At 40.1% G+C, this 12,380-nt stretch overlaps 2 protein-coding genes across 2 annotated transcripts in view; both read right to left on the reverse strand.

Moving 5' to 3' along the window:
* LOC134572296 (cytochrome P450 2G1-like) overlaps window positions 1-2,614 on the reverse strand; it is a 51,254-nt gene extending 48,640 nt beyond the window's left edge. Inside the window, exon 1 of the mRNA XM_063431177.1 lies at window positions 2,427-2,614. Coding sequence (XP_063287247.1) covers window positions 2,427-2,606 — 180 coding nt within the window. The 5' untranslated portion in view covers window positions 2,607-2,614. The remainder of the gene's footprint in view (window positions 1-2,426) is intronic.
* A 6,412-nt stretch (window positions 2,615-9,026) lies between these two features.
* The window catches only part of LOC134572297 (cytochrome P450 2G1-like), a 38,167-nt gene continuing 34,813 nt past the window's right edge, over window positions 9,027-12,380 (reverse strand). The window contains exons 7-9 of the mRNA XM_063431178.1: window positions 12,189-12,376; window positions 11,895-12,036; window positions 9,027-9,811 (exon numbers count right to left, since the gene is read on the reverse strand). Of these exons, the coding sequence (XP_063287248.1) occupies window positions 9,630-9,811; window positions 11,895-12,036; window positions 12,189-12,376 (512 nt within the window). The 3' untranslated portion in view covers window positions 9,027-9,629. The remainder of the gene's footprint in view (window positions 9,812-11,894; window positions 12,037-12,188; window positions 12,377-12,380) is intronic.

The raw sequence follows: 12,380 nt of genomic DNA on the forward strand, positions 1-12,380 counted from the left end.
ATGACGGTCCTGAACCATCCTCAGTCCTTAAGGGGTTAATATATATATATATATATATATATATATACACACACAGATAGATACATACATACCTATTTATATACCTTGAAGTGGCAGGGGGGTCTACATCAAACGGCCATTGGAGTAACTAGATAGCCTCCATTTATTTAAATGTAGGAATTTTGGATAGAGAGCAGGTAGCTCTGTTTTCTTTGTTTTTTTCATTGTATATATTGAGGCTGATGTGTGCTATGTTAGTGTGAGCTTGAGAGCAGGACATCTTTTTGTGTATTTGTATTTACCTTTTGTATCACATAGCCATGTTACAATGCAGCCGCCCACCCCATGTGTTCCCTATTAAGGTGTTTAGTCCCTATTAAGGGTTAATAAGTATGTAGTTGTTTAGTCCCTATTAAAGGTTAATAAGTATGTAGGGGGTTAGTCCCTAGTAAGGGTTAATAAGTATGTAGGGGTTTAGTCCCTATTAAGGGTTAATAAGTATGTAGGGGTTTAGTCCCTATTAAGGGTTAATAAGCAAGTAGGTGTTTAGTCCCTATTAAGGGTTAATAAGTATGTAGTTGTTTAGTCCCTATTAAAGGTTAATAAGTATGTAGGGGGTTAGTCCCTATTAAGGGTTAATAAGTATGTAGGGGTTTAGTCCCTATTAAAGGTTAATACGTATGTAGGGTTTTAGACCCTATTAAGGGTTAATAAGTATGTAGCAGTTTAGTCCATATAAAGGGTTAATATGTATGCAGGGGTTTAGTCCTTATTAAAGGTTAATACGTATGTAGGGGTTTAGACCCTATTAAGGGTTAATAAGTATGTAGGGGTTTAGTCCCTATTAAGGGTTAATAAGCATGTAGGTGTTTAGTCCCTATTAAGGGTTAATAAGTATGTAGGGGTTTAGTCCCTATTAAAGGTTAATAAGTATGTAGGGGTTTACTGCCTATTAAGGGTTAATAAGTATGTAGGTGTTTACTCCCTATTAAGGGTTAATAAGTATGTAGGTGTTTACTCCCTATTAAGGGTTAATAAGTATGTATGGGTTTAGTCCCTATTAAAGGTTAATAAGTATGTAGGGGTTTAGTCCATATTAAGGGTTAATACGTATGCAGGGGTTTAGTCCCTATTAAGGGTTAATAAGTATGTAGGGGTTTAGTCCCTATTAAGGGTTAATAAGTATGTAGGAGTTAGTCCCTATTGAGGGTTAATAAGTATGTAGGTGTTTACTCCCTATTAAGGGTTAATAAGGATGTAGGGGTTTAGTCCCTATTAAGGGTTAATAAGTATGTAGGAGTTTAGAAAAATACCCCTCTCTGTGTCATTAGAGGGTTTTTTGTTTTTTTTGCCTAAAGCTGACAGAAACGAGGTGACTTGCAAATGTAGGACCCTTGCAAATGTTTGCCTTGACGTGGCCGGTGGGCTTACATCTAATGGCCATTGGAGTTACTAAGTAGCCTCCATTTATATAAATATGCACAGGGATTTGTAATAGTGCGCAGGTAACTCTTTTTTCTTTTGTTACTGTATGTATTGGGGTTGATGTGTACTATGGTCATTGCTGCTGCTCAGGAGTAATGGGAATCTGAGCGCAGGACTTATTTTTGTGTAAACATGTTTATATGTATATATTTTTTTCTATTTTTTTAAATGCTCCTCTCGTTATTTCCCTCCATTGCTTACTTGATCTGTGACTAAAATCGCATTTTTAGTGACTCTGCTAATCAATTATCTTTTTTTGGTCCCATGAGTGGAATTCAGAATATTGACACTACCCCCCAAGTGTGTGTGTTACGTATTTCAGTTTGGTTAATCTGTAATTTGAGTACATTTGTTTATAAATAAAATGAAAACATATGGGCTTTGGTTTAACGTTTGTAAAATAAGCTTCTCAAATGATTTCCAAAAAAAAAAAAAAAGGAATGAACGTGTATCCACAAGTCATTCGAAAGCTTATCCAAAAATATTAAAATCAAGGTCACGGTTTGCAAAATAATCTGAAATGTATACTCTTATAGATATCTTCCAATTAACAAAGACATACATAGTGTAAACCAGTATAAGCAATAACACCAAACACTCCCCCTTTTTATTTTTTTATTTTATTTGTAAATTGTTACATTTCTGTAAATGAGGTTGTGTTTAGATAGTTATCCCTTTCATATTGCCAAGGAAAGCCATGCAAACCTAATTTGAAATAACCTAATTGTGAATGAATAAAGGCATTTTTAATCACAAAAAGTATTAAATCACAAGTACTCGGTTTGATTTTTAAGGCAGATGTAAGGAGCAGGTTTTCCAATGTATGCAGAGATACTGCAGAAAACACACATATGGATCACCGTCTGAAGAGCAAGAATCGCAATAACCTTTTATCATCTCTTCCAACTGGAATTAGCAAATATGATAAATAAATTGCAAACCTGTATTAGTGACTTCACAAGCTCCCCTTTCTTCACTTGAAGAAGGTTTCCAATCACAGGAAAAGGAGTTGGACCAGGAGGCATGTTGCGCTTTCTGTACATTCGATCCCATGTTGAATAGATTATCATGTAGGAGATCAGAAGAGCCAGTATTAGTATCCCTAGCACAGTCAGGTCCATCTTCTATGGAATGGTAGCCTTCTGCTCAAGAATTACCCTGTTTGCTGGCTATATAGGAAAGAGATCACTGGGATTGTGCCAAACATGGTTTGTGCAATGTCATAGTTCAGTCTGCATTGCCAAAATCCAAAAGGTTCATAACAGGTAAAGTTGACCGATAAAGTAAATACATCTCTTGTTACAGGTATAAAGTAGTTCATGAAACAATTAACTCTGAATAACTCCTAATTGTGAGGTTACAAGGAAACCTGAATAGCCAAAAACTATTCTGAATTACTGAACTTATGACTCGATCTAGGTGGCACAACAATACTGTAGTAGATGGTGGTGGTGGTCGCAAGTCTTTTCTTAACTGTAAATGTCCCAGAGGTAGTCATTGGATCTGCTTTTAGGTTCTATAACTGTTGACTGGACATTCTGGTTGCCGTCGGCTAATACTTTGCTTTACAGAACCACTTTGAAGCGTGTTTTCTCCTTGGACTGCTAACATTCTTTATTGATCACTGTTCAAGTCCAGTGAACACAAAAGTCTCTGTTAAAGCCTCCCAGAGTGTCTTGCATTTATTGTTCCCAACGGTAAACCTCACCAGGATAAATACATTAGTATAACTTCCATAGTAATACACCTAACTATTTGAGCATCAGCAAGGAGAGGAAGGAGCTTCTGTCACTCCAAGAGTTAAGTGTACAGAAGGGATGCACATCATCTGTGGCGAAACCAACTTCGCCACTGTGAACTGGAGAAGCCTGGTTGCTAGCCTCGTGCCCTGCGACTATGGCCCCTGGACATATTGCACTGTAAAAACTATATTTGGGCATGTAATAGTTTATATTACTGCTACTGGGCCTTTAAGGGCCATCCGTGGACCTATTGGGACTTGTGGGATACTGTACCTTTAAGACTGTGGAGCATATTACAGTAATACTGCCTTTAGTCCTTTAATATCCTGTATGCATTTATGTGTTCAGTTAACCTGGGTTATATGTATGCAGCATTCATCTGATTGTTCGGTAGAATCACTCCATTCAGTATATTGAGTGAAACTACCGAACAACCAGACCACCCAGGAATAAGTGTGCCTCCAATTACCGTTTGCAACAATGTTGCAAACGGGTAATTGGCAATCAGTGTAATGTATTCTTTGTCCTCTGGGTGGCCGCCATTCGGGAAACGAACACATGGCGGCGGCCATCTTAAACTCCCGAACAGCGGTGTTTTGCCGTCGAGTGTCTGGAACTAAAATCGGACACTCGACTAGGCAAACACCGCTGAGACCTCCATACTTCCAGAAATTCGTATAGAAACTACCGAATGGCCCGCCGTTCGGTAGAAAGAACCCCACAAACAAGGGAATTCATTCAAACCCTCTCCAGGCTCTATAACACAGGCAATTCGCCTGTGTTCATTCCCTTGTCTGTGACCGACCGCAGGGCCAAAATGCATGGAACTGTTTTCGGATACTTTACCCATGCGGTCGGTCAAATCTTTGGAACCCTATATCTCCCGAACCGTTTATCCGAATGAACTGATTTTTGGATATGTTGTCCCCCTGAATAAGGGTTAAAGGTGTACCCCCTGTTTTTGGGGTACATCCAGAACTTGGTTAAAAATGTGTACTGTATAATTGGGTTTACTGTTATCTGAGGGGAGGGGATGTGTGGGCTGAACCATGTATGTGATTGGTTATTTTATGCCTCCCCCTGGGTGTGGCCTGTAAGTGTACAAGTGTAATAAAAGCCAGGCTGGATGAGCCAGTCCAGAGTTCCTGTTTAACCCTCAAAATGAAGTGTCGTCTCGTTCTTGGGGGGAATTGGATTGTAAGCTGACTGCCAGGAGTGTAAGCGGATTGTATGCTTTTCTTGTTCAGCTGTTCCAGTTCGGAGTGTTATCTTGTATCCAGTTCGGGAGTTTGGTGTTCTGCAGTAGCTGTGCCTGTCTCTCAAAAAGGGGATTATCGCCTAAACGTATTTTAACCCCTTGTCTGCTGAAACGGTCCGTTACATCATCTATTAGGCTTTTTTTTTTTTTTTTTACATATTAATCAATTTATATGAATGCCAGAAAGACTGCAATATTAAGGGGTAACTACTACATTTTAGGCCAACAATTTTACTATTCTCTTTAGAATTGTGATTGAACATATTGATTCAACTGCACATGCTGTGTGTGACGAAAGCACCTTTGTCACTGGTGTTTGGAGGGGCCTGCTTGCCAGCCTCTTGCTCCAGGTCTATGGCCCATGTATTAGACTGGGATACAGACTGGAGAAAGGGCTTTTGTTAGTGTATTTTTCCCTCGGTTCAGTCTATGGGACAGCCTATTGGATTGTGCCTATGGTTTTCGTTTATACGAACAAACTACCAAACAGCCGGACAACTGACAGTGTGTAACTAATTTACCTCCCAGGAGCTGCAGTTAAACGCAGCTAATTGACGAATGGCTGGGTGGTCGCCATTCGTATAGTTGAACACGTGGCAGCGGCCATCTTGTTTAGTTGAAAGTGTGCAACTCGAACACATCCGACACGCGTTCAAATCGGACATGCGACTGCACGAACGCGCTGAACTTTACCTTCTCTGAACTTCGACGCTTTATTATTATTATTATTATTATTATTGCCATTTATATAGCGCCAACAGATTCCGTAGCGCTTTACAATATATTGAGAGGGGGGGGATGTAACAATAAATAAGACAATTACAAGAAAACTTACAGGAATAATAGGTTGAAGAGGACCCTGCTCAAATGAGCTTACAGTCTATAGGAAGTGGGGTATTAGAAACATTAGGATAGGAAATATCAAGTAGGAGTGAAGCAGAGCTGGAGGAGAGAGCAAAGCACTATCCCATAGGGACAGGTATGTAAGGGAGAGATTACTCTGGGAGGCCATACGCTTTCCTGAAGAGATGGGATTTAAGGCCCTTCTTAAATGATTGAAGACTAGGGGAGAGTCTGATGGCAGTAGGCAAGTTATTCCATAGGAGAGGAGCCGCCCGTGAGAAGTCCTGCAAGCGTGAGTTGGCCGTACGGGTGCGAGCAGCGGTCAGGAGGTGGTCGCGGGCAGAGCAGAGGGTACGAGGAGGGGCATACCTCTGGATCAGTGAAGAGATATAAGAGGGGCTGGAATTGTTCAGTGCTTTAAATGTATGGGTTAGCACTTTGAATTGACTCCTATAGGATACAGGGAGCCAATGTAAGGACTGGCAGAGGGGCGAGGTGTGAGAGGACCGACTGGATAGGAAAATCAGTCTAGCTGCAGCATTCATTACAGACTGTAGCGGGGCAGTACGGCTTTTGGGGAGACCAATCAGGAGAGGGTTACAGTAATCCATGCGGGAAATTACTAGAGCATGGACAAGCTCCTTGGTAGCATCTTGCGTAAGAAAGGGGCGGATGCGGGCTATGTTTTTGAGTTGGAACCTACAGGACTTGGCAACAAACTGGATGTGAGACTCAAAGGTGAGACCAGAGTCAAGTATGACGCCAAGACAGCGCGCTTGTAGGGAAGGACTTATGTGGATATCACTGACTTGAAGGGAGAGTGAGAGAGGAGGATCAGTATTAGGAGGAGGAAAGACAAGGAGTTCAGTTTTAGAGAGGTTAAGTTTGAGAAAGCGTGATGACATCCAGTCAGAGATGGAAGAGAGGCAAGCAGTGACACGTTGCAGGACGGCCGGGGAGAGGTCCGGTGAGGAGAGGTATATCTGAGTGTCATCAGCGTACAGGTGGTAGTTGAATCCAAAAGAGGCAATAAGTTTTCCAAGAGAGGCAGTATAAAGAGAAAATAGAAGGGGACCAAGGACAGAGGCTTGGGGAACTCCAACCGAGACAGGGCGAGGGGAGGAGGTATCCTTGGAAAAGGAGACACTAAATGAGCGTTGGGAGAGATAGGAGGAAAACCAAGAGAGGACAGAGTCACAGAGACCGAGTGATTGAAGAGTTTGAAGGAGGAGAGAATGATCAACTGTGTCAAAGGCAGCAGAGAGGTCAAGGAGAATTAATATGGAGTAGTGACCTTTGGATTTAGCGGAGATTAGGTCATTAGTCACTTTGATAAGAGCGGTCTCAGTAGAGTGGAGAGGGCGGAAGCCAGACTGAAGAGGGTCAAGGAGAGAGTTGGAATTAAGGAAGTGAGACACACGGGTAAAGACAAGTCTTTCCAAAAGCTTTGATGAGTAAGGGAGCAGGGATATGGGACGATAGTTCGAGGGGAAGGACGGGTCAAGAGATGTTTTTTTCAGGATAGGTATTACAGTGGCATGTTTAAGGTCAGCAGGAACAGTGCCAGAAGAGAGAGAGCAGTTAAAGATGTGTGTTAGGATACGCACAAGACAAGGGGAGAGAGATCTGATGAGGTGAGATGGGACAGGATCAAGTGGGCAAGTGGTGGGGCGAGAGGAATGGAGAAGTGCAGCCACCTCTTGTTCAGTAGCTGGGGAGAAAGTCTGAAGGGTAGGGAAAGCATGATTTATGTGTGGTTGAGAAAGAGAACGGCAAGGAGGGGAGAATTGTTTCCTTAGCTGTTCAATCTTGTCAGTAAAGTAATATGCAAAGCTATCAGCTGTAAGGTTAGTTTGGGGGGTGGCCACAGCAGGGCGGAGAAGGGAATTAAAAGTGTCAAAGAGACGTCTGGGATTGCGGGAGCATGAACTAATGAGAGAGGAAAAGTAGGACTGTTTGGCGAGGGCAAGGGCTGCGCTGTACGAAAGCAACATGAATCTATAATGAAGATAGTCTGCCTGGGTGCGGGACTTCCTCCAGGAGCGTTCAGCACAGCGGGAGCAACTCTGCAGATAGCGTGTTGATTTATTATGCCAAGGTTGGGGTCGTGTTCTCCTCGTGGTGCATGTTTGGAGTGGGGCTGCAGTGTTCAAGGCAGCTTTAACATTGACATTTACACGAACGGTTGCCGTTCGTCTATTTGAACTGACTTTAACATGGGAAATAGACCGGCCGCACAGTCATATTCTGTGAAACTGTTTTGGGCAGGAAAGCCATGCTGCAGTCGGTCAAAAGAGACCTCCATAGACACTTGAACCCCATGGCAATTGGACAATGTTCGTGGGATCTGAGCGCTGTTCGGTTATATTGGGCGCTCAGATCCAAGCTATCTGTGGGGGTTCACATGTGGGGGTTCAGTTCTGTGAAACATAAGTTGTATTCATTTTAATGTGTTTTTGTTACAGTTTTAACTTAGGAATATTTTCTGTACCTGGAGATAATTGAGTTTACTACAGCCACTTAAGCCAATTATCTCCAGGATAAAAGGGAGGAATTTTACTGTGTATGTGGGAGTATTACTGTGTTAATTATTGTTCCCATTGGGTTGTGTCCCTTTTGTCCCAGTTTACCACCAGGTCCAGGGGGTGTGCCTCTGGCCTGAAAATGTGTATAAAAGAAATGCCTTTGTGCTCATTAAACAGATCATCTTGCACCTTCATGAAGTTTTGGCTCATGTTTGGGGGATTGGAGAACTACACTCTGGGGATTGCTATAATCACTATACTCCCCAGGGTATAATCACTAAGCTCTGTTAAGAGCTTGTTCCTGATCCTGCTCTCTGGATTTAAGAGAGGTCGACCTACTGGAAGCTGGACCCTGGTCTTGGGTCCAGAGTGGATGGAGACGGCGAGGCCCCAACCAAGCTGTGGCAGTTTCACTGTGCCTATGTCCTTCTGCTCACTTTTACATCATATGAGTGGATAGTAAGTTAACAAGGAATCATGAATAGTCAACTGTTTGATACCAAGACCTAAATTGCAATCTGGTGTTGGCATCTGATCAAAACGTTTTTTTACTTTTGGATGGTAGCGTGTAAAACGTATCGAACCAGTCAAAATTCAAATTTGTTTATTGTTTTTATTTATTTTACCACAGAAGTATGGAAACATTATTGTATTAAAACTGTGCTTAAGCAGTGCTTTCGTGTTAACCTTGCATTGTCTACTTCAAAAGATTAATATTACACGGTTAAGACAAAAACAAACAAACAAACCTCCTTTGAGGTTGAAGGTTACAGACTGCCATTGATAGAGCTAAAAGATAAAAGTTGTGACATTAACCTTAAATCTGTTATAAGTACATTGTAGTGTTTGTAACTCTAAACAGACATTTCACTTATTGTGCGCATGTACATTTATCATTATACTAGTGCTGACATCTGTTCCTGCTAGTTCATCCAAATTAAATTAAATGATCACCTTCCATATCCTGTCCGTTTCAGGAAAAATATCAAATGTATCTTTCTCACATTTGTGAGCAAGCTGTGGAATTCATAGTAATGATAAATTACATATTAACATGATTTTATGTAAAAAAAAAAAATGTAACAAAATGATATATATTATTTTTTTTTTTTTTAGTCTACAGGAAAACCACCAATGTCTGTAATTTTGAATAAAATCAATTTTGGACCTTTTGTGTGTATCTATATATTAATTATTTATTTACAAAATATGCTACTTTTTGTTTTGTTTTTTTCTTTTAACCCCATAAGAATTCAACTTCTGGACTAAAAGGGAATCATGAGGGAATATTTTCATTATGTGTCCTTAAGGGGTTAAGATAGACTCTTATTGAGTTTTACGTGAGATTTACAGGAGTTGCAGTTGAGGGGTTGTTTCCTACCCAAGTTAATCACACTGCGTTCATTACCTTCAATCTGTAAAAAATGAGTTTCACAAATTAGGGTAAAATAGAAAAAAACAGAAAAATGGCCCAAGAAAAATCTATTTATAGTTCTGCTATTTTGCTTTAAATATAAAATTTTATTTGAATTCTTTGCCAGTCTCACTTTAGTAAATATCCCTGTTAGTAATTGGGACGTCGGGTATTAAAGTTAGGCTTTCAACATAAAACATAAAAATTATCTAAAAAAAAAACTCTGAAATTCTTTTGATGTGATCTTAATTCTAGATTAAGTAACTCAGGATAGAAGTGGATTTCATGTTAAATCGAATGCTCGTTCTTCTTGCATAACTATTCATAAGTAAATGTAATTATCTTGTTTTCCCAACACCCAATTAACGTGCTACAAATGACAGCTGGTAGGTGATGGGTATGTTGGAAAATCCTGTCAATTTAGGTTTAATGTCTGAATCAGTGAAACGCGTTGAGGAGGTGAGTGTAAAGTTTTGAAGAATGTTGGTGAGAAACAAGAAGAGCTCCATACGAGCCAGACCTTCTCCAGCACAGATTCTCTTCCCTGTAAAATAAATAAGAGAACGTTGTGGTTGACAAAGCAAATCTTGCATCAGGCGAGATTTTACATAAATGTTTAATCTGCTTTAAATGTTTAAAAATAGTCATAAAAATAAATTATTTAATTTAACAATTTCTTGGCTCAGATGGCCATAGATGAATGACTGGCTAGGATTTTTTTAGGCAAATTGAATACTATAAACATTTTTATTTTCTTTAAATTATATAAATTTTTCAAGTCAAGGAAATTATAAATATTGGTCGTCAAACCATATTTGGTAGTACTATATAACAGACAAACACATCATACAAGTAACTCATTAACTGTAGCGGTACTTACCTTATCCGGGGGCCGGACGCGGTCCTCTCTTCAAGCCGCGCGCGGTCCTGCGGCTGCACGAGCCGCGCGCGGCTCGTCCGACTGTTCTGACAGGAAGGCGGGCAGTGACCGCGAGAAGCGGTCACGTGTCCCGCCTGCAGCTAAGAGCGCGCCGCGAATCTTGGGCGCGCTCTTAAAGAGACAGTGGGAGCCTAAATTGCAAAAAGGCTCCCATTGGCTCCTGTCATGCCAATCACCCCATACACTTACCTGTTGGGGGAGTGGAAGTGACAGGAGCCAATCACATTAGTTTGAAGGCTACTTATACTTACCCTTTTCCCTTAGTTCCTTGCCCTATCGTGGTTTCTGCTACAGTTCCCTTTAGTGCTTGTTGTGTTCAGTTGTGTTTCTCCGTATTTGACCTTGGCTTTGTATTCTGACTTCGTTTTCGCTTTATCCTATTCTGTACTGTTTGCCGGCTTGCTGATTCCTGTGTACCAGTCCCCGGCTAGTTTTCGTTTACGCTGTCTCTTTGTGCCCTTGACCTCGGATCGTTCCTGACTCTGTCTTATCCTATTACGTCGAGTCCGGCCACTCTAAGGTCCGGTAGACGTATCTCTCCTCTGTACTGTCATCTGTTAGGGCTGGATCCTGCGTGTAGGGGTATATACTCGTTACATTAACTAGGGTAAAACTGCTTCTGCTAACAGGCTTACACCCAGTTCTCGATTAAATTATTTAATTAATCAAAACTAACAAAACAAATTAATAAGTCACTAAATGAATACGTACCAAGACAAAGTTAAACAATCTATTATAATTGGCTTCCAAGCTCCATTCCCATTACTGCCATGTATCTCTCCCCAAGAATCATTGCAAATTAATATTTACCAAAGTCCTTTACCATAAAATACTGCAGGAACAATGTCTTCACTGTCTCTTCTGGAGTCGTAATATTGTGCTTCTGAAACTTTCATGTTTTTTTTTATTTTTGACTTATGGTGTTTCTTGAGGTATTACACCTATAAGGTGCTGCTTTTAGTAGTCATATTGTTGACTTGTTTTTTTTGGTAATATTATTTTTGACTCAAGCATTTTATTTTTAATTGGGAGAAAATATTATATAAGTTATTAGACTTGGAGATTGTTTGAGATGTTAAACTGCATTTTTGGACGAATTTGGATACGTTTGGAATGATAAGGTGTTTAGCTGAATTCCACGCTTAAAAGTACTAGAATTGCAGACAAACTAAATGGACATTTTCAGTTCAGGATTCTTTCTAATGGTAAAAGACACTCTTGTAGTGGAGCGCTAAAGTGTATTAATGCAAGGGGTATATATAAGTATGTGCAAAAGTAATTTAATAGCAGCTCAACACACTTGTGATCCTTATTTGGAGATACACACCTCCCTTGTAAAGGGCACACTTTAAAAAAATAAATAAAAAATTAAGTGATGATTGATGGGAAAAAAAAGATGATTTATGGATATGGGACTGTCGCTAAATGTTGATTTTATTCACAAATTAAGTCCTCAAATTAATATTCGTGGATAAGTTGTTGAAATGATTGAAATATTTTGAATTTTTTTCTAATATTTAGATATTTGCTCTATTGATAATATTTGCTCATTGATAATGTTAATTTTGTCCAACGTGATGGCATTAATTGCATGGCTGAGAGAATAGGACGTGAGTTAACCAGGACTGTAGAGCTATAGTTACTGTACTTAATTCTGAATTTCTGAAGGAATCTTAGATTATGTTACCTGTGGAAAATGGCATAAATGCATCACTCTTCTTGAAACAGCCATTGTCATCCAGAAAATGTCCCGGGTTAAACTTGTCTGGGGTGGCAAATTGAGTAGGATCTCGGAGAACAGAGCAGAGCAGTGGGTAAACATCAGTGCCCTTTGGAGGAGAAATTAGAACATTTATTATCTAAGTTTGAACACAGTTTAAGAAAATACCTAGAGGCAAAAAAAACCCTTTCATAAAAAACACTAGAATAATATGAAGGGGTGATGGTGCCTTGAATGGCTATTTAAGTAGTTTATTCTAACCTTGGGAATGGTGTATCCATGGAAATGTGTGTCTTTTATAACTGAGTGAGGAACATTAAGAGGTAAAACGTCACTGAATCTTTGGATCTCATGGATCACGGCATCCGTATAGGGCATCTTGCCTCGATCCTCAATGTTTGGACACCTGTTCTGCCCAATGACTCGATCAATTTCTTCATGTAGCTTGGCTGA

This window comes from Pelobates fuscus, chromosome 9, assembly GCF_036172605.1.
Source record: "Pelobates fuscus isolate aPelFus1 chromosome 9, aPelFus1.pri, whole genome shotgun sequence".
In the NCBI taxonomy this organism is placed as follows: Eukaryota; Metazoa; Chordata; class Amphibia; order Anura; family Pelobatidae; genus Pelobates; species Pelobates fuscus.